This window comes from Cricetulus griseus (assembly GCF_003668045.3).
Source record: "Cricetulus griseus strain 17A/GY chromosome 1 unlocalized genomic scaffold, alternate assembly CriGri-PICRH-1.0 chr1_1, whole genome shotgun sequence".
Classification (NCBI taxonomy): domain Eukaryota; kingdom Metazoa; phylum Chordata; class Mammalia; order Rodentia; family Cricetidae; genus Cricetulus; species Cricetulus griseus.
In genome coordinates this window covers 270,792,326-270,816,585 of record NW_023276807.1, presented here as the reverse complement: position 1 = coordinate 270,816,585, position 24,260 = coordinate 270,792,326, and the positions used below count along the sequence as shown (strand labels likewise).

General features: G+C 44.1%; 1 protein-coding gene across 1 annotated transcript in view; it reads right to left on the bottom strand.

The window, feature by feature from the left end:
- Ipo5 (importin 5) overlaps positions 1 to 22,488 on the bottom strand; it is a 30,184-nt gene extending 7,696 nt beyond the window's left edge. The window contains exons 1-17 of the mRNA XM_027393910.2: positions 22,336 to 22,488; positions 19,939 to 20,131; positions 18,091 to 18,193; positions 17,142 to 17,238; positions 16,620 to 16,724; positions 11,574 to 11,696; positions 11,355 to 11,475; positions 10,293 to 10,380; positions 8,877 to 8,983; positions 6,835 to 6,959; positions 6,656 to 6,745; positions 6,409 to 6,582; positions 4,802 to 5,020; positions 3,304 to 3,387; positions 957 to 1,089; positions 742 to 863; positions 294 to 390 (exon numbers count right to left, since the gene is read on the bottom strand). Coding sequence (XP_027249711.1) covers positions 294 to 390; positions 742 to 863; positions 957 to 1,089; positions 3,304 to 3,387; positions 4,802 to 5,020; positions 6,409 to 6,582; positions 6,656 to 6,745; positions 6,835 to 6,959; positions 8,877 to 8,983; positions 10,293 to 10,380; positions 11,355 to 11,475; positions 11,574 to 11,696; positions 16,620 to 16,724; positions 17,142 to 17,238; positions 18,091 to 18,193; positions 19,939 to 20,131; positions 22,336 to 22,422 — 2,068 coding nt within the window. The 5' untranslated portion in view covers positions 22,423 to 22,488. The remainder of the gene's footprint in view (positions 1 to 293; positions 391 to 741; positions 864 to 956; positions 1,090 to 3,303; positions 3,388 to 4,801; positions 5,021 to 6,408; positions 6,583 to 6,655; positions 6,746 to 6,834; positions 6,960 to 8,876; positions 8,984 to 10,292; positions 10,381 to 11,354; positions 11,476 to 11,573; positions 11,697 to 16,619; positions 16,725 to 17,141; positions 17,239 to 18,090; positions 18,194 to 19,938; positions 20,132 to 22,335) is intronic.
- Positions 22,489 to 24,260: the final 1,772 nt, after the last annotated feature.

The window sequence follows — 24,260 nt, the reverse complement described above, 5'->3', positions numbered from 1 at the left end:
ATGTCCCTCAGAGGTGTTGTCCACATCAGTACTATAGGAGGACCACCAAGAAAGAAAGACAGTGGGCCTCCAACAAGTACTGTGACATTTGTTCATAAAGCGTCAGTCTGCACTGACTTAGCAAGGTCACAGAGAGCTCATTACAGCATGGTTCTGCTTTGTCTTTCATGCTTTTGGTGTAGGTAGAGCCAAGAACATGTGAATAGTTAGAGCAAAGGACAGCACGGCGCTGTGCCACTGGTGACTCAAGCACTACACGCAGACCTGTTTCCTACCCAGCCCCTGAAGGATATCATCGTGGAAATAAAATTTCAGCAGAGGCACCATCAGTTTGACAACCTGCTCAGTGTATTCCACAAAACCTTCCTTTAGTTCCTTAGCATAGCAAACCTGAAAGAAAAGAAATCAAGGTCTATGTTATAGGGTTTCAAAAAGATAAGACCGGTTTCTCTGAATTCAGACAGGCTTAGCTTTTCTTTTAATACCATATGCACATTTCTGTTCATTTATTCCAACATCTTTAGCCACCTACTGCACACTTGCCAAAGTAGATAACATCCATAAAGTTCCTTCATCCCCAAAGCCTATACTGAAAATGACCGGAAAGTCATACAACACAGGCTGCTAACAGCTCTAGGTGGAAGTAATTCTGTGCAAGGCCAATGACCCAGATCCACCTTGGAGTGTATGGTAGGAGGAGAGACCTGATCCGAAAGCTTAGTAAAAATTACGACGTCATACCAACATCTGGCAAGCAGTTGACTTTTCTTCCAGTCCTGCAGTTTTAATACCAAAACTTTGCTGATCTCCAAGGTTCACAAATTCCCAACCGTCATCATCACTCATATTCTCCATGTCCTGGGCTGTTAATGGGGAAGAAACAAATGTGTAAGAATAAACAGCAGAGACGCTACTGCCACTGCGGCTTCTCGCCATGGCTCGGGGAAGACACTTACTGTCAAGAAGGGCTACTTCAGGCTTAATTGAAGCAGTCTTCATCAGTGGCCCCATAACCACGGGAAGGTACTGCTGGAATTCTTTCCCAAGGATTTTGCACATTCTTGCCCATGCTGAGATCATGTAAGAGATCTGAGGGAAAATTTCAAACAGGCCATAAGGTAATGGGTAAGACAGATAAAGCCTTTTTTTAAAAAATCTTGAAGAAACACGGATTCACGGACATGTTCACTTATATCCCAATGTCACTCCAAAAAAACTCGGGCACCTGTGAGCTCCACAGTCGGGTAGAGCTGGCAGGCGAGGGCTTCCTCCTTTTTCCCTATGAAGCAACTGTAATTTCTGCTCCCTCTGCATCTTTGTCTCTCAATTCAAAACTGAGGCCAACTTTTAGGCACTGATCTCTTGGTGGAAAAGCACACACTGCCTGGCACAGCATCCACAGATACTCCTGAAACCCACCCCTCACCCCAGGGCTAGCATCAGCAGACAAGGCAACAGGTCTCATTACGGCATCTGCACGCCTCCTTTTGGTTGGCCCTGCCCTCCCCGGAGGCCTGTGCCCCTCTAACACCAGTGCACCCTCCTTTCCATTCTTGACATCTGCTTTGTTCACAACTGAGTCAAATCCGGTTCTGCACACGCCCCCTGCTTCCATCGCCCACTCGTATGCTGATGGGCAGCTGGGCTGATTCTATCTCTCCTTGCTGCTGTTGACAGAGATTGGATAAACATGGATGTACAGATTATGTGTGGTAGGATACGGAGTCAGTCCTTTGGTGTCTGTTCCAGAGTGGGACAGGTAGGTCATAAAGCAATGTCTCAGCACTATTTTCCTTTCTCACTGTGGAGCCCCAGCTAGCCTGGAACCCTTTATGTAAACTAGTCTGGCCCTTCCTCCCAAACGCTGGGATTAAAGGTGCTGGCCCACACCCACCTCCTCTATGCAGACTAGCCTGCCCTGCCTCCCAAGTGCTGGGGTTAAAGTTGTCAGGGCATGGCAGGCAGACTTTGGGGTTTTTGTTTTTGTTCTTGGGGGGGTGGGGGGACAGCAGCTTCAAGACAGGGGTTGTTTGTTTGTTTGGAGACAGGGTTTCTCTGTGTAGCTTTACAGTCTATCTTGGCACTGGCTCTGTAGAGCAGGCTGGCCTCAAACTCACAGAGATCCTCCTGCCTCTGCCTCCCGAGGGCTGGGATTAAAGGCGTGCGCCACCAACGCCCGGCCAAGACAGGGTTTTTCCATAAGTGGCTGTAACAATTAACATTCCCATAATCAGTGAATAAGGGAGGGCTCCGCATTCCCCATTTCCTCTGAGTTAATATAATCTAGCACGCTGCCATTTGTTTTCTTGATAACAGCCATTCTGCCTCAGGGTAGGATGAAATATCACAGCAGTTTCAATCTGTATTTAATTATAAAGCCCGTCCACCCCACAAATGCTCTGTGGCTGTTTCTATATGCCACCTGTATCTCTGACATGAAGGTGAATGGATACCCATGGTCCTTCCCACCTGCCTCACAGGGCCTCATCTGGTGTTTCTTTACATGATTCCACTCAGTTCACAAAGGAGCGCCACGGGGCTCTCTGATTTAAGTGATTTTTGATTACAGTGAGCATGTGAGGGTATTCAGGGCCTTGTCAGACACTACTAGCTTTATCAACACCATCATGGATGACTAGGATAAACACTGGTGATGCCACTGTGGTGGTGTGAACACCCACTGAGAAACACCAACAAAGCTTTCCCAAGGAGGAGACGAGGACTAAACCAGGCATGTGCACACACAGGGTGTTCCTTCTAAGCTAACACAAGCTGCATCTGCTCTCGGAAGTGGGTGTGGAGTGGCCACATGAGCACTGAGGGCTGAGACCAATGGGTTCCCATCGCTTTCGGCAAGGGGAACAAGCCAATGGCAAATGGCCAAGAGACGCCCAACAGAGAAGTGAGCCCAAGACAGGCCTAACGCTGCAGGAGAAATCTACAGCACAACTCTAAAGGCGACGCTCCACAAAGCAAAAGGCGAGCGCCAAGTACAAACCTTCAGAAAAAGCCTGGCTCCAAAAGAACAGCCCGTGCCAACGTCTTCAGGACCAGAGGTTAAACTAGGAGCCTGTGCATGAAGCTGTCGCTCGTTTTAAAATGAAGACCACTTGGGCTGGATAACGTAGGGATTGGTGGTGGAGAGCACTGGCTGTTCTCGGAGAAGACCTGGGCTTCATTCCCAGCACCACATGGTGGCTCACAACCACCACAGGCTCACACAGGTGCAGACACATACATACAGGCAAAATACACAAAGCAAGCAAGCGACACTGCCTAAGGCACATTCTGTAAACTGCTCACCTGAGGGTCATCGTCTTCCATATCATTGAAGTCTGTCTGGGTCTTCAGCAATAGCTGCATCACATCTGATGCATCCTGCATGAACTACAGTGTGTGGGAAAGGAAAACATCCGCATTGTTAATGTGCATCTCAGAGAGGCACTTATTTTTGCTACCCAACTATACTTCTTCTGTAAAAATAAAACAGCAAAATAATAACCATTGCCCCCCTCTCACCCCCTAAAACCAAAACAAACCTGTATCCAGGGCCATAGGTAAAGGAGCTTGCAGCCAAGCTTGAAAACCTGAGTTCAAGCCTCATTGTCTATGTGATGGAAGGAGAGCACTGACTCCCAAAAGCTGTGTGTCTCACCTTCATTATGCATGCTGTGGTACTCTCCCACCCTCCCAATAAATATAAAGGTTAAAAAACAAAATCTTTTTAAAAAATCTGTATCTTCTTTTTGGATCAGTCACACATAAAATTATTCAAAAAATTCCTATCTGCATTGTCTAACAGGCATAAATAATGCTCTATGAAAACATACTTTCAATTGAAGGTTAAAGAAGCAAGACATTTTTTTCTTTGTTTTTGGTTTTTCGAGACAGGGTTTCTCTGTGGCTTTAGAGGCTGTCCTGGAACTAGCTCTTATAGACCAGGCTGGTCTCGAACTCACAGAGATCTGCCTGCCTCTGCCTCCCAAGCGCTGGGACTAAAGTTGTGCGCCGAAAGACATTTCTAATGGCATTAAAATTTAGTTTACACATAGTATCTTAAGAAGTAGAATTTAGTTCAGATCTAGGGACAAAACTTTGCTTTACGGATGTAAACATTTTGTATGATTTCCTTCTGACTAGTTAAACAACCCACAAAGTAAGTAATAATACTACAGCTTGGGAGTGTGTGACCCAGTGATGAGGGTCAGACTGAGAAAGAACACGAGAAGCTGGTGTGGTGGACACATGCCCCGTAATCGCACCACCCAGGAAGCTGAGGAAGGATGACAGGTCTGACTGACGTCAGCCTGCACTGGGTGTTGGCTGAGGAGCACACCTTACTGTTTTAGGGAAGGTTCCATGCACAGCTCACGGTCTCATGACAGCTGGCTTGTGTCTAAGCACATGTTTAAGTGATTAAACCATATGGGTATGAACTCCACAAAACCTCCTGACACAGGCTGCATGGTGGAAGGGAAAGGGGACCAAGAATCCTTAACCCTGAGTGGGGCAGTGGAGTCTCACGCCTTTAATCCCAGCACTTGGGAGGCAGAGGCAGGCGATCTCTAAATGAGGCCAGCCTGGTCTCCAGAGATCCAGGACAGCCATGGGTACAGAGAAAACAAACAAACAAGAGTTCCTAATATAGTAACATAAAAACCACAGGCAATTATGTATTTCCATATAAAACAGAGTATGTGAGGGGAAGGTGAAGAAAACAAAAACAAACAAAAACAACCCGGCACCCGAGGCCCCTGTGTCCTGGCCACAGGAAGCACGTCTGACAGCACAAGCCACCGACCTTCTCCTTGCCGACGGCCAGGCCAATGAGGCTGATACACTCGATGGTCTTGCCCCTCAGGAGCCGCAGCTCCTTCTGGACTGCGTTCTCAACAATGTGCTTCAGGGACGGCATAAATAAGTCATAGTAGGGGACAAACTTCTCTTCTGCAGTGTCTGCAACTGATGCGATGGAGGTCACAACTTGTTCCAAAACTAACTTGGTGCCTTTCTGAATCAGCTGCAGGGAGACAGGAACAGTCATTTCAGTAACCAACCCATCTCTCAGCCCCTCCTCACGTGCAGAAGGCACAAGTACACAGCACCCATTCAGATGAATATTCTACTCTATGCTGTCCTACTGTGTCACTGAGGAAAAGCCCTTTTGAGGCTCATTACACCACCCCTACTTGGAGATGGCAGCTCAGGCTATACACAGTCACTATGTAGCCAAGGCTGGCATTAAACTCCTGGCCCAACTCCCACTCTGCCAGGCCCATCCCATTCCTTTCTTGCTCCCTGGGACAACCCCTGCGAGCTCCACTTTGCTCTTCCACGTTTCCCGTTCTGGAAGAACAATGGCCCTTAGCTTGTACAGTGGCGTTCTCTCTGTCCCGTGGCAATACGCTGCTTTTGAAAAGTGGTCAGTTCTGCAGAGCCTCTTCATTTCTCTTGTCAATGGCAAACAGCTTTCCTCCTCAGCCACCCCAACGCCTGATTACTTCCCAGTGCACCATAATCAGCTCTTCAGCCTCATACTTAAACCCCCCACATGGGTCCTCTGGGGACCAACTGACAAGATAGATTCTCTTCAGGCTCAACTTCTCTATCGAAACCCACTTGCAAAGCCATGTTGGATCTATTTATTATGGATTTAAGCAACGGCCTGTTCATCTTCAATGACTTCATCTTTCTTCAGAGAATAAAAATATTTCTATTTCGCATTTGTCTGCCACAATCTGAGGCTGAGTGCTTGGGTCTTTGATGTAAACTCCCTTTGCTAAGGCTTCTGAGGCCTTCATTCTCTGTCCATCCTTGCTCTCTGACCTGTCACCAGTGCTAGCTCACTGCTGTGACTTGTGGTCCATACGAAGTACAAGAGCTGAGCTGTGGGAACTTGTGTGACATGAGTTCATGTCCTTTAGTTTCTATGCTTAGCATTCATTTCTTTCTCTGGGACAGGGTCAAGGTTGGCCTTGAACTTGTGATTTTCTTGCTCCAGTCTCCCGTGCCTGTGCCTCCACGACTGGCTCTTTAGCATGGGCGCTATTTCACAACAGTGAATGAAGCACTCTGTCTTTCTGCACGCACCCCACAGCCAACAGTGTCATCAGCATACTGCACCCTGCAGCAGAAACTAGCCACCTCCATAATTGGCCACAGCGGGCAAACTCCTACAACCCCACAAACTGGGGTTGGGTGGCACAGTAAGATCAGAAACTCAAGGTCACCATTTGCCCACAGAAGCAAACTTGAGGCCATTCTGGACGGATTCACTGACTCAAAAACAAAATCGTGAACAAAGAAAAGGAGGCATAGTTTTCCAGATATTCACCACATCTGAACTCTGGTTAGTCAGCATCATCTCTGCGCCCCCCCCCCCCCATGTCTCAGGTCTGACGGGCTTACCTCCTGAAGTTTGAGGACCATAATGGAGTGCAGGTGCTTCACCAGGTTATCTAAATAGGGGATGAGCAGTGACTTGGGACAGTCTTCAGTGAAGTTAATGAGTGCAGCTGCCGCATGGGCTTGCACCCTCTGGTTGCCTTGGTCTTCCATGGTTTGAAGCAAAGCTGCAATCACCTGGAAAAGGGAAGCAAGTGTTTTGCGACGTGCACGCTCCCTTTAAAGGGGCGGCTAAGGACTGGTCACGTACCTTCTCATGAAATTTCTTTTGAAAACCAGGTGCAAAATCTGTAGCCATCTGACCCACAGCGTTGCAGGCTGCATAGCGGACTCTTGGGTGCTGGAACAGGTTCCCTTGTGTTAGTAAGGGCATCAAACTCCATATGAAACTAAGACAATGACTATAAAACATTTATTATTGGTACTTACAGGATCCTGGAGGAAAAGCAAGACAAAATTTACAATCTCATTTAGAATTCCTTCCATCTGTTGGTGGCACCCCTCACCAATGGCAGATAAGGCCATTAATCCTGCATGCCGGTATTTCCAGTCAGCTGTGAGAGAATTAAACAACAGTGACTGGATACTCATTCTTACACTAATTCTAGAAGACAGTCTAAAAAAATATTTTTACCTATGATAGGGGGTGTGGGGGAGAGGTGTGGGGTGGGACACGCCTTTGATCCCAGCGCTTGAGAGGAAAGGCAGGAGGATCTCTGTGAGTTCAAGACCAGCCTAGTCCACAGAGCGCATGCCAGGACAGCCAGGCCACACAGAGAAAACCTGTCTTGAGAAACCAAGAAAAAAAAACTTTCATATGGCCCCGGCATCCTGAATGAGCCCAGTCTCATTAGGGACGTATTTAAGACAGGAACATGTTTAGAACTGGCATTCATTCTCAAGCCACGCTGAGGAGAGGAAGACACTAAAGTCTCAGGGTTCTCTAGCCATGCTGAGGAGAGGAGAGGCAGCAATCTGAGCTTTGGTGGAGTCAGGATCACCTTTCAGTCTGAGTAAGAAACTCGTGGCAGCTGCTTTGCTTTTCTCATCTTGAAGTTTGACCCCCAGTACCAGACTCTGGGTCTTTTATTTCTCCTGAAGCACTAAATGTTTCTGTTTCCTACACTGTAACAACGCAGGCCATGTAGTTTCAAATCTTTATACAACATAAATGCCTAAGATTATGGTTAATGACAGTAAGGATGGCTCGTGCCCAAGAACCCCAAAGTCCTTTCTCAAAGGGCTTCTACTAGGTAAGAGCTATTTCCATAATACAACATTGCAGAAGTTGTAATGAGAAACCTCAAGACCAGACAAGAGATGCTACAGAGCATGAGAATCACCTAAAGGATCTAAAAACATCCACATGCATGCGGTCACTCCTGCAGCTTGTTATTATAGTCATAGGATTTCTAGCAAGGCCTGGTGGTGCATCCTTTCTTTACTTCAGCATCCAGGAGGTCAGCCAACCCTGTTTACTAGCAGAGACCCTATCTCAAAAAAAAAAAAAAAAAAAAAACCTAAAATAAATAACAGTCTAGGGTTGGAACCAGCAACATGGCTGAGTGGGTCAAACGTGCCAGGCCTGATAACTTGAGATCCAACTGGTGGTAGACATATTTAAGGTGTGACTTTTGTTTACTTTATTCTGCATTTGTTTAACTACGTGAAGGTGTGTTACTGTCTAAAACACCTGGTGGTCCTAATAAAGAGCAAATGGCCAATAGTGAGGCAGGAGCAAGGATAGGAGGGGCTGGCAAGCAGAGAGTAAGTAGGAGAAACGGAGGAAGAGCAACAAGAAAACAAGGAGATGAGGACATCAGGGGCCAGACACCCAGCTGCCACAAAGCAAGAAGGAAAAGTAGGATATGCAGAAGAAATAGGGAAAAGTTAGACAGGTTAATTTAAGTTAAGAAAAGCTGGCTAGAAACAAGCCAAACTAAGGCCAGGAAAACTAGGAATAAGCGTCCGTGTGTGAATTATTTGAGAGCTGGGTGGTGGGTCCCCCAGAGAAATAAAGATACCACAACACGAACCTAGGACCCACATGGGGGAAGAGAACTAATTTCTGCAAGTTGTCCACAGACCTCTACATGCAAGCAATTATCGTGTATTTAAAAGCAGACATGTACATATGTGTCTTCAGAGTATAGAGGTAGAGGATGACATCATTAAGCAGATGAATTGAGTAAGGGAGCTTTAAGTTTTTGTTTTTTTAAAAAAATAATTTATCATTTATCTTCAGCATTGAAGTAAAGCTTTACTGAGACAGTGTCTTGCTGCATGGTTTAATTTGGTTTTGAACTTATGGCCCTTCTAATAGGCTCCCAAGTGCTGGGATCACAGGAGGGTGTGATCCTGAAAAGATATCTTTAGCTGTAGACTGAACAGAGTTCACTGGTAGAACACAATCAGGTTAAGCATTCCATAAGCGAGCAGATTAAACAGTCTAAACATTTGTTGGAGCTTACGGTTTTGAAGCATTTGCATAATGTGTTCCTTGATCATTGGCAGAACAAGCTTCCCACCAAGTCCACAGGCCATACGGTCCAACGCACTCTCACCAGCAACTGCATTGCTAAACACACAACAGGAAAATGTGTTCAACACAAGTGGAATAAAAAACAAAAACCCACAGAATCAGTATTTCTAGACTTGTGATTAGACCAGAACTGGGTGCTGAGGCCCTGTGTACATGTCAAGCACTCAAGACGGACCTTCTCCTCTAGCAGTCTACAGGGCCTTCTGTCCTTTTCAAGAATTAATTAAAGCAGCCACCGAGGAAGGCAACTGGCAGACAACTAAACAGGAGCTTGGAACCACCAGGATCCCCATCACTGTGAGCTCATCTGTGTTTGAGATGAGGTAGCAGGATGTTCCCAGGCTACATATCACTTAAAAAAGACCACAGGGATGCTCCTCCCTCAAGCTCCCAAGTGCTAAGACTGGGATAACACACTTTTTTAGGAGCTTGTACGCACATGCGTGCGCGCACACACACACACACACACACACACACACACACGTACGTTGTGGGATATTATTTTACATTTGTTTGTGTTGCATGTATTCAATTATGTAAAGATATGTTTCATTTGCTTCACCTTGCCTGACTAAGGCACCTGATTGGTCTAATGAAGAGCTGAATGGCTTTCATTGCCAAAGGACGTGTATTCTTGGTGGCCCCTAAGCCAAAATAAATCAGGGTAACTGTATTCATCTGGTATACAAATCTGGTCACCCCTGCATCACTGTGAAATGGGAAATTATTATAAGGGGAAGCGTGCTGATTCTTGGGGAATTTTGCTAAAACTATTCTAAGTGAGCTCCACCTTTACAAAACACATACACAGCACTCTCTCACACATACTCACACACACACACAGAGAGAGAGAGAGAGAGAGAGAGAGAGAGAGAGAGAGAATCCCAGACTAATATAAACACTTCTGTTGCCCTGAGTATTTTTCTTGATTAAAAAATGTTTTTTGGGGGCCGGGCATTGGTGCACGCCTTTAACCCCAGCACTTGGGAGGCAGAGGCAGGTGGATCTCTGTGAGTTCAAGGCCAGCCTGGTCTACAGAGTTCCAGAACAACCTTCAAAGCAATAGAGAAACCCTGACTCAAAAAAAACAATGTTTTTTGTACTTCTATTTATTACCCAAGTAAAACAGTGTTTTAGGAACATTCATTAAAACTGTAACCTTTACTAATACAAAAGTATACATGAGAAATCAATTATCTATGTGATACAGAAATGCATCTACCACAAAGGCTACTTTTAACTTTGTTACAGACACATCATGGTGAGGGAAGTCTCATCCCGCCTAGAGACGTCCTCTTATCAAACAGGCTTCCTCCAGCCCAGGATTTGGTTGATGTGTGGTTACCTGTCAAAGTCGTCATCTTCTAGCTCGTCAGCATTTGCCCAGTCCTCATCTTCTTCTAGATCAACCATCATTGCCAACATCTGAGGAACTAAAGCCAAGAATTAACTTAAGACTGAACTTATTTCATCAACATCATGCTTTCTTTTTTCGTTTAAAAAACAACAACAACAACAAATAACAAAACAAGAATTTTAAGTGAGACTGCCTTCCCCTCAAGAGAGCACATTTCCAGCCACAGGCCCCAGTTCCTCGTGTCTAAGATGCTGCTCATGTGAACCACTCTGGCTATTCTTCAGGACTGTGCTCCCTCACGGGGAAGATACCAGTCTACCAGGACCAGCTACTAGAATTCTGATGAAACAGTACAGCTGTTTACACTGACCTGACAACTGTTAGTCCTGGAATATTATTCGACTGGTTCCCACCTACTAACATATTATTTCTAACCCGTTATTCTTCGTGTTCTCATAGTGACCTTAGGTCTGTTCTAATATCACCTAACACATCCTCAGTATGTCACTGTCATGCTTTGTCTGGAATTGTCAAAAGTTGTGAAAACTCCTCACCCACTGTAGAAACTACCAGATGTCTGGGGTGCATTCACTTTCTAACTCTAGCTCAAAGATCTATTAGGTTGGTTCCAAAGCAAAAGAATCTCCACAGCACAACAGTCATGCAGTCCTCTCCTGTGAGGCAGAGCCGCCCTTCCTCATCGGTGTGCTGTGGTCCCGTCCTTCCCGGACAGAAGCACAGCCACGGTCCTCCGCCTTCCAGCTTTCGGTCAGGTGACCATCCTTTCTGCACTGACTCTCACTCCATGAACTATGGAGATGACTTACGGATACCATTTTAATTCTAGTTCCAGGTTTCAGAGAGCTGCAAAGTCCTCAAAGCAGATCCTCAATATTGGGTTCATGCAAACCTGTATGGATATACTCCTCAGATTTACCGAATTTATCTGAATTCTCAACACCTACTCATATGTGAGAAACCACACACGGACCCTAGCAAATTTACTAACATTTCTGCCATATTACAAAAGTATTAGGAGTTTTGACTTACTAGTCTGTGCAACAATATTGGTATGCTTTCTCAGCATAGCAGCTGCAGTCTCAGACAGGGTCACAATCACTTCGAGGGCAAGCTGACGCTGCATATTGTTGAGGGTAGTGTCTCCACACAACTACAAAGACAAATTTGTACACATTCAGTAGTTTAGACAATTACTTGAACTCACTTGAACTTAACAAAACAGAACATTTACTGAGGGATTTAACTTGCCTTTAGACTTAGCTGTAGAGTTGCTTCTAAGTGAGGGCGCAAATACTTTGGAACAGTATCTGCAATCTCAACAAGAGATTTTAGGACCGAATCGTCATTCTGGTAGCATGAATCGTTGACAGCCTGCAGATGATAAAGCAGAAAACAAATGGTGTATGTTCAGGACCCACCTTGTGGTGGGATGCCTCATTAACATTCCTCAGAAGCACCCATGCAATTGGCAAAGACAAACTTTCTACCTGGAGTCAAACAAATATCCAGAGTCACGGGAAAAGCAAACCAAAACTACAATGAAAGAGCATCTTGACTGTGAAAATGGCTTAACAACTAAACACTAGTTAGGACCTGTGGAGAATGTAAGTTAGACAGCCACTCTGAAAAAAACGGTATGGAGGTTTCTCAAAACACAAAACCAAAACCACAAGCACCACCACTGTAATGTAGTCACCCTGCCACTGGGCACATGCATCTAATGAAAGTAAGGCTCAGTATGTGGTCAAGGCATGGCCTATAGTCCCAGCACACAGGAGACAGGCAGGAGCATCAAGAGTTCAAGCTTCCAAAACCAACAAACTACAGGTGGACTATGCATGAGGAATGCCACCCTAGGGTGTCTTCTGAGGTACCAGCACCCCTACTCAACAAAGGCAGTGTGTGGAACGGACATGTGCACTGCACATTTCCTGGAGCCTGCCCAACAACTAAGATGTGGAGTTACCACAGAGCCAAAACGGTGAGACTGTCACTCCAGCAACAGTAAGTAAGTAACAACAAGGGCTGAAGCTGTGGCTCACTGCCTAAAAGCACAAGTTGTCTAATCATGAGGACTGCAGCTTGAATCCTAGCACCTCCCTGGCAGTCACAGACACCCAGGACACCACCTTGCAGGGCGAGGACATCTCTTCTCTCCTGTGAGCACACTCACATGCAGAGAAAATGAGACCAATCTACAACAGTCAGGAAGCAGAAGCAGGGCGATCTCTGTGACTTCCAAACAAGTCAGCCTGCTCTGTGTGGGGCAGTGGTTTTCTCAAGCTGTGGTTGGGACCCCTCCGGCAAACTTCTATCCCCAAAATATTTACCAGTAAATCTTACCAGTAAAGCCCGGCAGTGGTGGTGCATGCCTTTAATCCCAGCACTTGGGAGGCAGAGGCAGAAGGATCTCTGGGAGTTCGAGGCCAGCCTGGTCTACAAAGCTACACAGAGCAACACTGGCTAGGAAAATCCAAAAAAAAAAAAAAAAAAAAAAAAAAGAAAAAAAAAAAAAGAAAAGAAAAGGAGAAGAAAACAATTGTGCCAGTAGAAAAAAAAGTTATGAAATAGCAATGAAAATAATGGGGGTCACTACATCATGAGGAACTTATTAAAATGTCGCTGTATTAGGAAGGTTGAGAACTACTGATGAGTCTTGTAGGCCAGCTAGTGAAAGCCACATGCTAGGAAGCAATTCTCTTAAGCTAGCCTTACACACACACACACACACACATACACACACACAGAGGAACACTCACCTATCAACAAAATAAAAACACTACCTTCTCACTTATATGTGTTGTAGTGTATTTTTTAAAAATATTTCATTTATTTATTATATATACAGCATTCTACTTCCATGTATATCTGCACACAAGAAGAGGGCACCAGATCTTATAACCGATGGTTGTGAGCCACCATGTGGTTGCTGGGAATTGAACTCAGGACCTTTGGAAGGAGCAGTAGGTGCTCTTGACCTCTGAGCCATCTTTCCAGCCCCGTAGTACGTTATTTTGAGATGTGTTATATTTCTTTATGCTGTGGAACATTTGTTTAATGATGCAAAGATGTGTTGCCTTCTTCTATGTTGCATTTGTTTAGCTCTGTGAAGCTGTGCTACTTTGCCAGTCTAAAACACCTGATGGTCTCATGAGGAGCTGAACGGCCAATAGTGAGCCAGGCAGCAGAGAAAAACAGTTGGGGCTGGCAAACAGAGACTAAATAGGAGGAGACCATTATAGGGAAGGAGTGAGAAAAGGAGGCCAGGATGCAAAGGGTCAGCCTCACAGCCAGCCACAGAGTAACACGGAAGGAAAGGTATACAGAAAGATAAAAGCTTAGAGGCAAAGGGTAGATGGGATAATAAGTTAGGAAAAGCTGGCTGGGAACCAGCTAACTAAGGCTGGGCATTCATAGGCAATCGTAAGTGTCCATGTATATTTATTTGGGAGCCGGGTGGTGGGCCCCCAAAGAGTAAAGAGTTAAAAATGCAAATAAAAGCCAACCGACAACATACATGTGCGAAGTGTAGAATATTGGTTGTCAGAGCCTGAAAGCTTCGTAGGAGTCGGACAGGGACAGGGGCTAATGGACAGAGTGTGTGTCACTGGACATCCCAGTGTTCTGCTGTACGGCAGGCAGGGAAACTGTGGTTGATAGCTAATGACACCTGTTATTTACTCCAATATAAAGGCTAATAGTGTGTGCATGTACTGAACCAGTGATAATACAAAACCACAACAAAACTGAGGCTTGCCATGTGATTCTTCGTTAAAACCAGACAGAGCCCTTCAGTCTGTCTTCTCCTTACCCCACATCTTACTCTTTTTCATAGACACAATAAAAGCTAGTTTCTATGATACAGTTCAAGTGCCCAGGCCAGAGATATGTTTCAGGGGACAAGGATGTCTGCGGCCAGGTCTGACAAGCTGAAGGAGAGAAGCAATTTTCATATACTACAGTCTGACCCTCCACATGCATGGTGTATGTATACGATGTATGAAAAAAAGTACCCAACACTGCCATTTGATTTGTAGTTGACTTAAGTTTGGTCACTTTGCTAGTCAGATGTGTGTATTTCTACCTACTATTAATTTCTGGTGAATAATATTAACTTACTTTAAATCCAAGGCTTGAGAAATAACTTAAAATTTCAGATAACAAAAAATAATAGCATGTTATACCTAAAGTTTTGCCACTGGTCTAAAGTATCTTCAGTGTGACAATGTGGGAAGGAGCCACTAACCCTGTTAAGTAGCTGTTTGTCACGCAGGAACTTGCAACTTCAGCCTCTCCACATCCTACTCAGAGGCCCGCCCTCTAATAGAATGTAATTTCTCCTAGGAGATAGCTTTGCTTGCTGTGTGTGACTAAGGTCAACAAAGGTGAGGACAGAGACCCTGCCTCTGGGGCCCACAGGCTTATGAGGGAATCACAACATTTTCTCATCACGGATCTCCCATGATCACAAATACCAACTCCTTCCAAAAATGGGAAATCATAGGATCTGAGTCTAGAATCTAGCAACTTATTTTTAGCTTTAGTTGTATCCACAGGTTGAGCCATTTATGACCAAAAATAGAGGGAAAAACTGTATGCAGTCAACATGCACAAACTGTTTTTGAATCAAGGCCTCACTATTTTAACTCTGGTCAGCCTGAGCTCAGAGTTCCTACCGCCTCTACCTCCATAGGCTAGAGATGCAGAAGTAAGAGACCTCACCCCTCCAGTCTTACCACTATTTCCCAAAGAATCCAACGGCTTATACAGCATTTGCCTCCTGCTAGGCACTAGAAGCTACACACATGGTATCAGGTACATCGGAATACACAAGTCATATGCAAATTCAACAGTATTCCTGTGTCTGCTTGGAGTGCCGTGCACGCACTCTCACACCCGTGGAGGCCAGTGGCCAATGTCTTCTCTATCACTTCCCAGCTTGCCTCTGGGTTACACTGGCTATCCAGTGAGCCCTGGCTCCACCTTGTCTCTGCCACCGTGGCGCTGGAGATCCACACTCAGGTCCTCAAGCTTACACTGCTAGCACGCACCGGCTGAGTCGTGTGCCCAGGCCCCGTGTCAGGAAATCTTACCAACAGGAAAAATAAAGCAGTGCTTGATGTATGTGTACTCTCTATCTGCCCAGTCTTAGCTATGTGCACTGATCAAGGCCGTTTTGTCTGGTACTCTTCTTAGGGTGGTTGTGCCTAAGCACTTGCTTGTGGAAAGGCACTGCATTTTATTTCCTCTTCATACTTACTACAGGCACAGGCACAGGCGCAGGGACGGACACAGACACAGACACAGACACAGACACAGACACACACACACACACACTTAAAAAATGTACAACAGAGTTGTGTAACATGTGATTTCATTTTAGGGTAACACCTATTTGCCAACATACAGGTGTTTGGTATTAGGTAAGACTGAGAATCATCACAGTACCCAAACCAATCTTTGTGACTAAGGCAGGAGGCAGCCTTAGAATATGAAGTTGTCATTGGGAGGTAATAATGCAAACTAATCAGAAATGTCAACAAGCACTCTGCAGTCCTGTTAATTCTCTCACTCCTTAGGACAGACTTTCGTTGTTCTTTTCGCCTTAGTTTCTCCTTGTACAAGGGGATGTGAACCTCATAGGCTATTTGGTAATTTAATAGGAAATGCTTAATGCTACATTTTCTGACTATTAAGAACTAAGGAAGCCTTTTAGTGCTGGAGATGTAGCTCAACTAGTATGCAGGACACCCTGAATTCCATTCTCAACACCTCATAAAACTGATGTAAACTCCAGGAGTTGGGAGGTGGAGTCAGAAGGATGATCAGAAGCTCAAAGTCATCTTTGACTACTTAGTAAATGAGATCTTCCCTGAAGATCAACCAACAAAAATATTCCACCAGCAGCCCTCAGAAGGACTCTGAGTTTGAGCAAAGCTAGACTCTGTCTCAAAAAGCCTTTCAGGGGTCAGGGAAATGGCTCAGCGGGTAAAGGTGCCTGCAGCCAAGACTGGCAATCTGAGTTCAGTCCCTGGGACTCAAAGTAGAAGGACAGAATGAATTTTCCCATTTGTCTTCTGATGCCCACATCAGAAACCCTTTCAAGGGCAGGAAATGCAGGCTCAGTGGGCACACACATAGTTCCATGCTCACCACTGTGTTGTTACTAATGCCAGCACTTCCAGGAAATAAACACTGACTGAATAAATGAAGCAACAAACTACACAACTGATGAAAATTTAACCTCTTGTAAACCAACACGACGTAGCACTGTCTATTCAGGTGTTTTCTTACCTGTAAGAATCCAGGTAGCAAGTCTGCAAAGTGCTTGAACAGAGCAACGTTATGCTCGTTGGCGAGTATAAAGGCGGCTGTGGCTCTGGCAGACAGTGTCCGGATCTAAAAGGGAGGTAGCACAAGGTGACTCAAGCTGAACCTTCTGTGAAGCCAGCATTTATTTATGTATATTTTAAGGCATAAAAGTCAAAAGGGGGGGGGGCACCTTCTGGCAAGATGGAAACCATGCTTACAGCACAAACCTGATGCCCAGCCTCACATGAAGGTGCAAAGAGAAAACTGACCCCCTGAAAGTTGCCTCCCTCTTGTAGGTGTGGGCATGCCAACACTCACATATCCACAGGAATAAGACTGAAAAAAAAAAGAAAAACTAGCCCTTTACACTTCATTACTCAGCCCACAGGTTACACCTGAAGCAGGGGTAACGTCACTGGAAGGGAAGCTCTTTATTCATTACTCAGCCCACAGGTTACACCTGAAGCAGGGGTAACGTCACTGGAAGGAAGGGAAGCTCTTTACCGAAGGATGCTCTTGATCTTGCATACACTGAACTAACATCCGTTTGATGACATCCAGATAGTGCTGTTGTTGGTTCCCAAAAATTCCAGGAAAGTTCCTAAAAACGATTCAAAAAAGTCTTTAAAAACTACACCTTACCTTTGCAAAGTGTAACTAACCCTGAGTAGACCACATCCATCAGTCCTTAAGGGCACAGACACCTACAACATGCTTTAGGTGGGCTTTCCTTGGACTGAGTGAATGAAAGCAACATGGGAGTGGAGGCTGCACACTGAGATCACTCAGCAGCCTCTCCAGGCCCCTGCTTTATCTTCTCACCCTGTCTCTGCTACAAGATGATCCAGTGTGGAGGAGGGGACAAGAGAAGCTACACCTGTAGTCCTCATACTCTGACCATCTCCTTCTAGTCTTGGTGACTCAGGGCATTCAAATTATTCTACTCTGCCTTTGGAAAACAACTAAATGAAGCATTTTTACTGAATTGGGATAATGCAAATTTGACAACTATAGCAGTGACGTGGTGTCTAAAGCCTGTTATATATTGCTTACAACTTGCAAAGTTATGAACAGTGTATTTGAAACAAAGCAGACAACCATGTAACAGTTCATGGTCACTGAATGCCAAGTTCAATGCTCTTAAATACACAGAACCGTGTTAAATTATGAAGCATGACCCCAAAGACCCAGAAAGTATTTCCCATAGTATTCTTATCTTCAATATCATCACCAAAGTGGTTTTCCTAAAGTTACAGTTGGTCCTATGCTCACATAAAGGACTGGGAAAATTCCAGAATTCAGAAAAACACACAAAAATGCCAAGTGGGAAATGAGCAGGCATTTCTGCTTTAAAACTTGTTTCTAAAACAAATACAAAGCTGTGGGGCTAAAATAATCAGCTAAAATGTTTTGAGTGTTAATGACATTAAAATATCAGAACAGATTCATATACCAGAATATGTGGAGGGCAGCTTCCCGGAGCCCCATGTTCTGTGAGCTGACTGAGTCAAAGAGGAACTTCAGACCCTCAGGCCACTGGTTGTTGCCGTCCTCATCTGCAAGAGCAAAGTCCAGGCATCAAATGTGGAGCTCAAACTTAAAGATCTTAGGTGTACACCAAACACACACTAGTGCCAATGCCACCTGTGCTTGTCAAGAATCCACAAGAGCAGTCTTGTAACCATAACAACTGCACTGCAGGCTCAAGAGGACGGCCATGCACTGCGAGGTTTACGTTGACAGAGAGCAGCACTGCTTATGCTCAGACTGTAGAGACAGTGGAACTTCCATTTGCCCAAGTATTTCTATTTGGTCGTAAATGCACACACGCAAGCTGTTAGGCAGAATCAAACTTGAAACTGAAATAGTCATCACTTTCAAACTGGAGGAAACAACAGGAATCCCAGGACCCAGGGAGGGAATTGACACAAGTTATCTTTTTTCAGGCAAGGCCTCAGTATACAGTCACAGACTGGCCAATATACACTGTAGCCAGAATACATTGTGCAGTAAGTTCGATACAGTGTCACCAATGTCACTTAACAGGACTGGAAAACGCAAATTTTAAGTCAGACCTGATGGTGTGGGCCTAAAGTCCTAACTACCCAGGAGGCTAAGACAGAAAAAAACACAATTTCAAGGCCAGGTTAGGGACAGTGGTAGAGTTTTTTTTTTTTTTTTTTTTGGCCTAGCATTTGAGGCTTTACAAACCTCAGTACTGCAAAAGAACGATTCTAGCAAAGAATGGACTTGACTCATCTGTAACCCCAGCACTCAGGCGGCTGAAAGAAAAGGACGACCCCTGTTAAAGGGTAGCCTGGACATGTGAAGAGTAAACACACCAGGTACCTTCCCCTTAGGAGACCCATTGCTCACACTGTACAACTGAGTCCTATTTGTCTTCTCTCCTCCTTTTCCTATTTTCTTTCTATTCCTTCTTTATATTCCATTATCTTTCTTTTTAAAAAGCTGGACACTAAAGAAAGACAAGCAAGCTCCTGATCCTTCCATCTGTGGTTCAAGCATTAACTCCTAAGCTCTGCACATGCTAGTCCAAGTACAAAGGACAAAACACCCCACCCCATACATCTACAAGTTCCCCCAGGGGCTTTAGTTGTAGCTCAGTGTATGTTTGTCTAGCATGTATAAGGTTGTGTTCCAAACTCAGGAAAGAAAAAAAAAATCCTTAAAATACCGGCATAGCAATACATGCTTGCAATCCCAGCACCTGGGATATGGAGGCGGTTAGCAAGTTCAAAGCAAGCCTGTGCTACATGAGGCCCTGAATCACAGAAACAAAAAAAGTGTACACTGACTGGCACTTTAAATAGCAATTGTTCAAAGTATTAGAATAAGATTTCATAAACATCTGTAATTTTTGGCTTTAAATATACTCTATAATCATACTCATTTTGGATAGAATAAACAGTTCTTTGGCATCTGTAACCATTCTAAAATATTCCAGTTTGGTAGAGAAAAAAAGGAACATGAAAGCTGGGCATAGGGACTCTCACCTGCTACCCAGCACTCAGGAAGTGGGGCAGGACTGAGTCTGAAGGCTGCCTGGCCTGTACAACGCCTGTCCCAAACGGCCAAAGAAAAGAGGAGAGAAAGAGCCAGGCATATTAGTGCACCCTCGAAACCCAACACACAGAAAGGGCAGGGGATTGTGTGTTCCAGGCCAATGTGAGCTACACAGAGTTCTAGGACAACATAAGATTAATCAAGACCTGTTTTCAAAAAGCAAACAAAACAATAAATACAAGCAAGGAATACACCCTTCCCCTCACTGGGCACACACCTATTAAATTCCTGGCCAATTCTGCAGCAATATCACAAATTTTTTTCCTCATGCTAGATTGTGTTTCCATCTGAATAATCATTAGCAGTTCACTCTTGATGGCAGTCTGGACATCTGATGGAAGAGCTGGATAGACTTCATCGAATGCAGAGGACAAAAGACGTCTTAGGAGAACAGCGGCCATTTGTCTAGCCTATAAATAGATGGCAGTTATTAACCTCATTCTTGCCAGAGAAAATAGTCCCAACCCTTTGCCACTGACAGGTTTCACTGCCCTGCTTTTACGGTTCATTTCAAAGCACCTTACTTTTTAGAAGCAGGTAACTCTTTCTATAGTCACGATAGTCTATCTAGAAAGCACAGCTACGAAACTCCAACCCTTGAGAATTCAATGCAACACCTTGCTTTGATCCACCTGGAAAACTGCCAGTCACCTGCCCTGGCTTTGCTCAATGGCAGAAGCATTTCTGACCTAACCTTCAGCTCAGTTTGGACTACTGTCCCATCACATAACTGCCCTTATTCATGTAGTCTCTGCAGTAACATGTCATGAACTCCATTTATCTTTGATTCTCTAGTGTGAGCAAACCCACAAGGTACCCGTGAGTTCCATCTCAAGGTATATACCTTAGATTCACATTCTTAAAATCTGTGGAGTACATTTTACTAAGATGGCTTCTGTGTGAGATTCTTTGAATATATCAAAGGAAAGCTGAGACCAATGCCGCCATCAAGATGGGGGCTAACTCGTAGCTACCCTCTATCTTGCCAGTCACCAAGCTCACAGCTCGCTGTTGCTACTGACGATTGCCCCAGAGTTTCTTCACACCATTCTGAATGACTCAGAGTGGAGAAACACCGGCTGTCATCTCTTCAGTACAAAGGGGAGGGGCAGGCTATTTTATACTGTTAGTTCTAAGTGTGACAGTCATTTAGGTGTGGTGTGACTGTTCAGAGAAGCCTCTGTGGGCCGCCCCCCTCCCTATATATGTATACATATGCAAGGTGTGTGGGCAGGGTGGGTTTTCTAGACCTGAGCATGCAACACTTCCAGGAAGTAAGAGGTATCCAATACTATAAGGATATCATTACTTTATGGTAGGAAACAATGGAAATTAGGTACCTGATAAACACTCAAGAGTAGCAAACTATAAGAGCCCAGTAAATAACTCCATTTTACCACAGGGGAAGAGCATTAAAATTCCAGTGCATGCGAATCTCATACATTAGGTAATTCACTGGCAATCCTAACTCCCTGGCTAGGTGGATACAGAAGACTTTCGAGTGAGACCTTTTTTTAAAAAAGAAGGTGGGCTGGAGAGACGGCTCAATTGGCAAAGTGCTTGTAGAAAGCCAGGTATGTAATATATGCTTAATAAATCCCAGCGCTGGGAAACCAGAACCAGGAGAAACCAACTGGCTTGCTGACTAGCAGTCCAGCCAAATCAGTAAGTAAGTTCCAGTTTCAGTGAGAGATCCAATCTCAAAATATAAAGTGGAATGCAATTGTGGAAGGAACTGGACACTAACCTCTGTCCTCCAAATACACACGTACAGACATAGGAACACATACATATTTTAAAGACAAGGATCTGGGGGGGTCCTCTTTTGAGTACCCATCTCTTTTGTATTTAAATTTACATTAAAATAGTCCTTCTAATATAAATATATATATGTATACATACATATATATATTTTAATATTACACACACACACACACACATACACACACACACACTTTCTACACAAGCAGCCAGGTGTGGTGGCACTGGATCTCTGAAGTTCCAGGCTACAGAGACCCTAAAAACCGCTCCCATGCTTTTCTTCAGCACATGTGCTTATATGCATACATACATTTTATAGATTTATTTTCAAAATATGTGGTTAGCATTAAAATGCTGTGTGAGGGGCTGGAGATGGCTCAGCGCTTCTTTGCTGTTCTTGAGAAAAACCTGCTTCTGTTCCCAGCACCCACATGCTGGTTCACAACGATCCACAGGCACCCATGTGGTGCACATATATAAAACACTCATGTACACAAAATAAATCTAAACATTTCCCCCAAATACTTTATGAATAGAGCTTTAAGAAAGAGATAGCTCAGTGAAAGACACCAATTTTTAAAGCTACAGAAATTATTTTCTGTGTGTAATGGCAAGCACTTAGGTAGAGGCCAGGATTGTCAATTTCCAGGCCAGCCTGGGGTACACCGATCTGCATATCTCAAAACTAAATAAACAAAAATCTTTTAAAAAAGCAATTATACATAAAGCTACTAACTTTGATCTACCTTAAAAAGACCTATGTTGTGAAAAGGAAATTCTCATATTTGGTGACCATCACCTAACGCTATTTTACTCCACGAGAATTATTTTCAAATATTAGCTAGAGCATTACCTCCTCAGCAGCTGTTGTATTTCTGATGGCTTGTAGGAGGAACGTGATCTTGGACTGGCCTGGGATATTCTCATAGGTTTCCTGCATGAGATAGTGAAAGGTTGGGATACAATGTTACAACAGCCAATTACTGACAAAGGAAATCACCACCGGACTGGGATGCAACCGTCAGGACTGATATGAAGTCACTCTAGACAGTTCTAGAGTGACTAGCAAAGTTCTCACTCACCTCTTCTGTATGCTCTCAAAACTTACGTGCCCTGATCAACAAAAATTCATGACCCACAATCATAAAAAACTGTCCAATGTAGATCTAGAGAGATGGCTCTGTAGTCAGCAGACTGCTCTTGCAGGGGACCTGGATTTGGTTATCAGCATTGGCACAGTCTAATCCTCTTTTAGTCTCCACAGGCACCAGGCATCCATATAATTTTTTTTTTTAAATTATCAAATAAAACTTGAGCATAATATAACACCACAAAATAAGTGCTCACTTTGATATCACAGGAAACACTTTTGTAGACTATGGATAGTTGGTTCGAATCATAATTACACACAACATCAAATACATACCTTAGATAAAACAGAAAAAAGGTAAAGTATCCAAATTCTTTATGCTGTATTTTCAGGGAAGGACTGTTTTAATACCTTACTATGTAATTAAAAAACAAAAAAAGGCAAAAAAAAAAAAAATCACAACCAGGTAGGGTGACGCACACCTTTAAGCCCAGTCAGTGCTCAGTGGCAGAAGCAGGCAGACCTCTGTGAGTTTGAGGCCAGCCTGGTCTACAGAGCAAGTTCCAGGAAAGCCAAGGCTGTTACACAGAGAAACCCTGTCTCAAAAACAAGCAAATTGTTAGAAGAATAGATCCCAAACAAGCCTCAATTTACAATGAAAAAAATTCACACACTGAAAGCCTAACCATGAATGGGCCTTTCACTGGAACACTCCATCACGAAAGTACATCTCTTTACCTGGAAAAGCAGTTAGTAAATGATCTCTTTCTACAGTCTTAAGTTTGAAGAACTTGCCTGCTGTCACTGGCAATCGAGGCCACTTAGAACCTGTGCCCCACGTAACCTCCCTATGCCCATCTAAGTGCTTCATAGCCTCTTGGATACTGACAGACAGGGCAATCAAGTTTTATTCCTTGATTGACTTAAGATGAAAGAGAACAATGACAGAAACTTCATCTTCCATGGCAACCATCCTTCCAACCTCTCTGGGTTTCATTCCTGGAGCCAGCCTACTTGTTTATACAGGCTCACATCACTTCTAAACTCAAATAACAGTCTGAGGAAAGATGCATCAGTCTTTACAAGGGAAGGTGGACCTAAGACCTACAGTTCCCACTGTAATAAGACATAGGATCAGCTGAGAAGCTGGGCTGAATTCATGCATACAAAAATGAGATAATTTATGTAAAAGATATTCACAAGGCTGATTACAAAAATGGATATGTATCTTGAAAATTTTTCACTAATTTTTACCAAAGCAACTCAAAACCCAGCAAATCTGTATCTAAAAAAAGGTCTCACAGAGCTGGTTGTGGTGGCTCATGTCTGTAATTATAGCACTTTAGAGAATGAAGCATGACACCCCCTGAAGTTCAAGGCCAGCCTGAGTTCAAGGCCAGCCTGGGTTACATGGTGAGACACTTATCTAAAAAACAAAATACAAATAATGAGTGACAAACTACCCCAAATAAAAAGACCAAAACAAAGGGAAGGCCTACAGAACAGTAACAATGTAAAAATTATCTCTTGATCCTTGCACCCAGAACTTGGACCCACTGGAAAGCCTAAGAACCATTAACATGTAAATATCCTTGGTTATTGAAAACAATGTTTCTCCTGGGCAATCATTCTTGAAAAACCATCTTTCTCAGTGTGGTGCATGTATTTAATCCCATCATTTGGGAGGT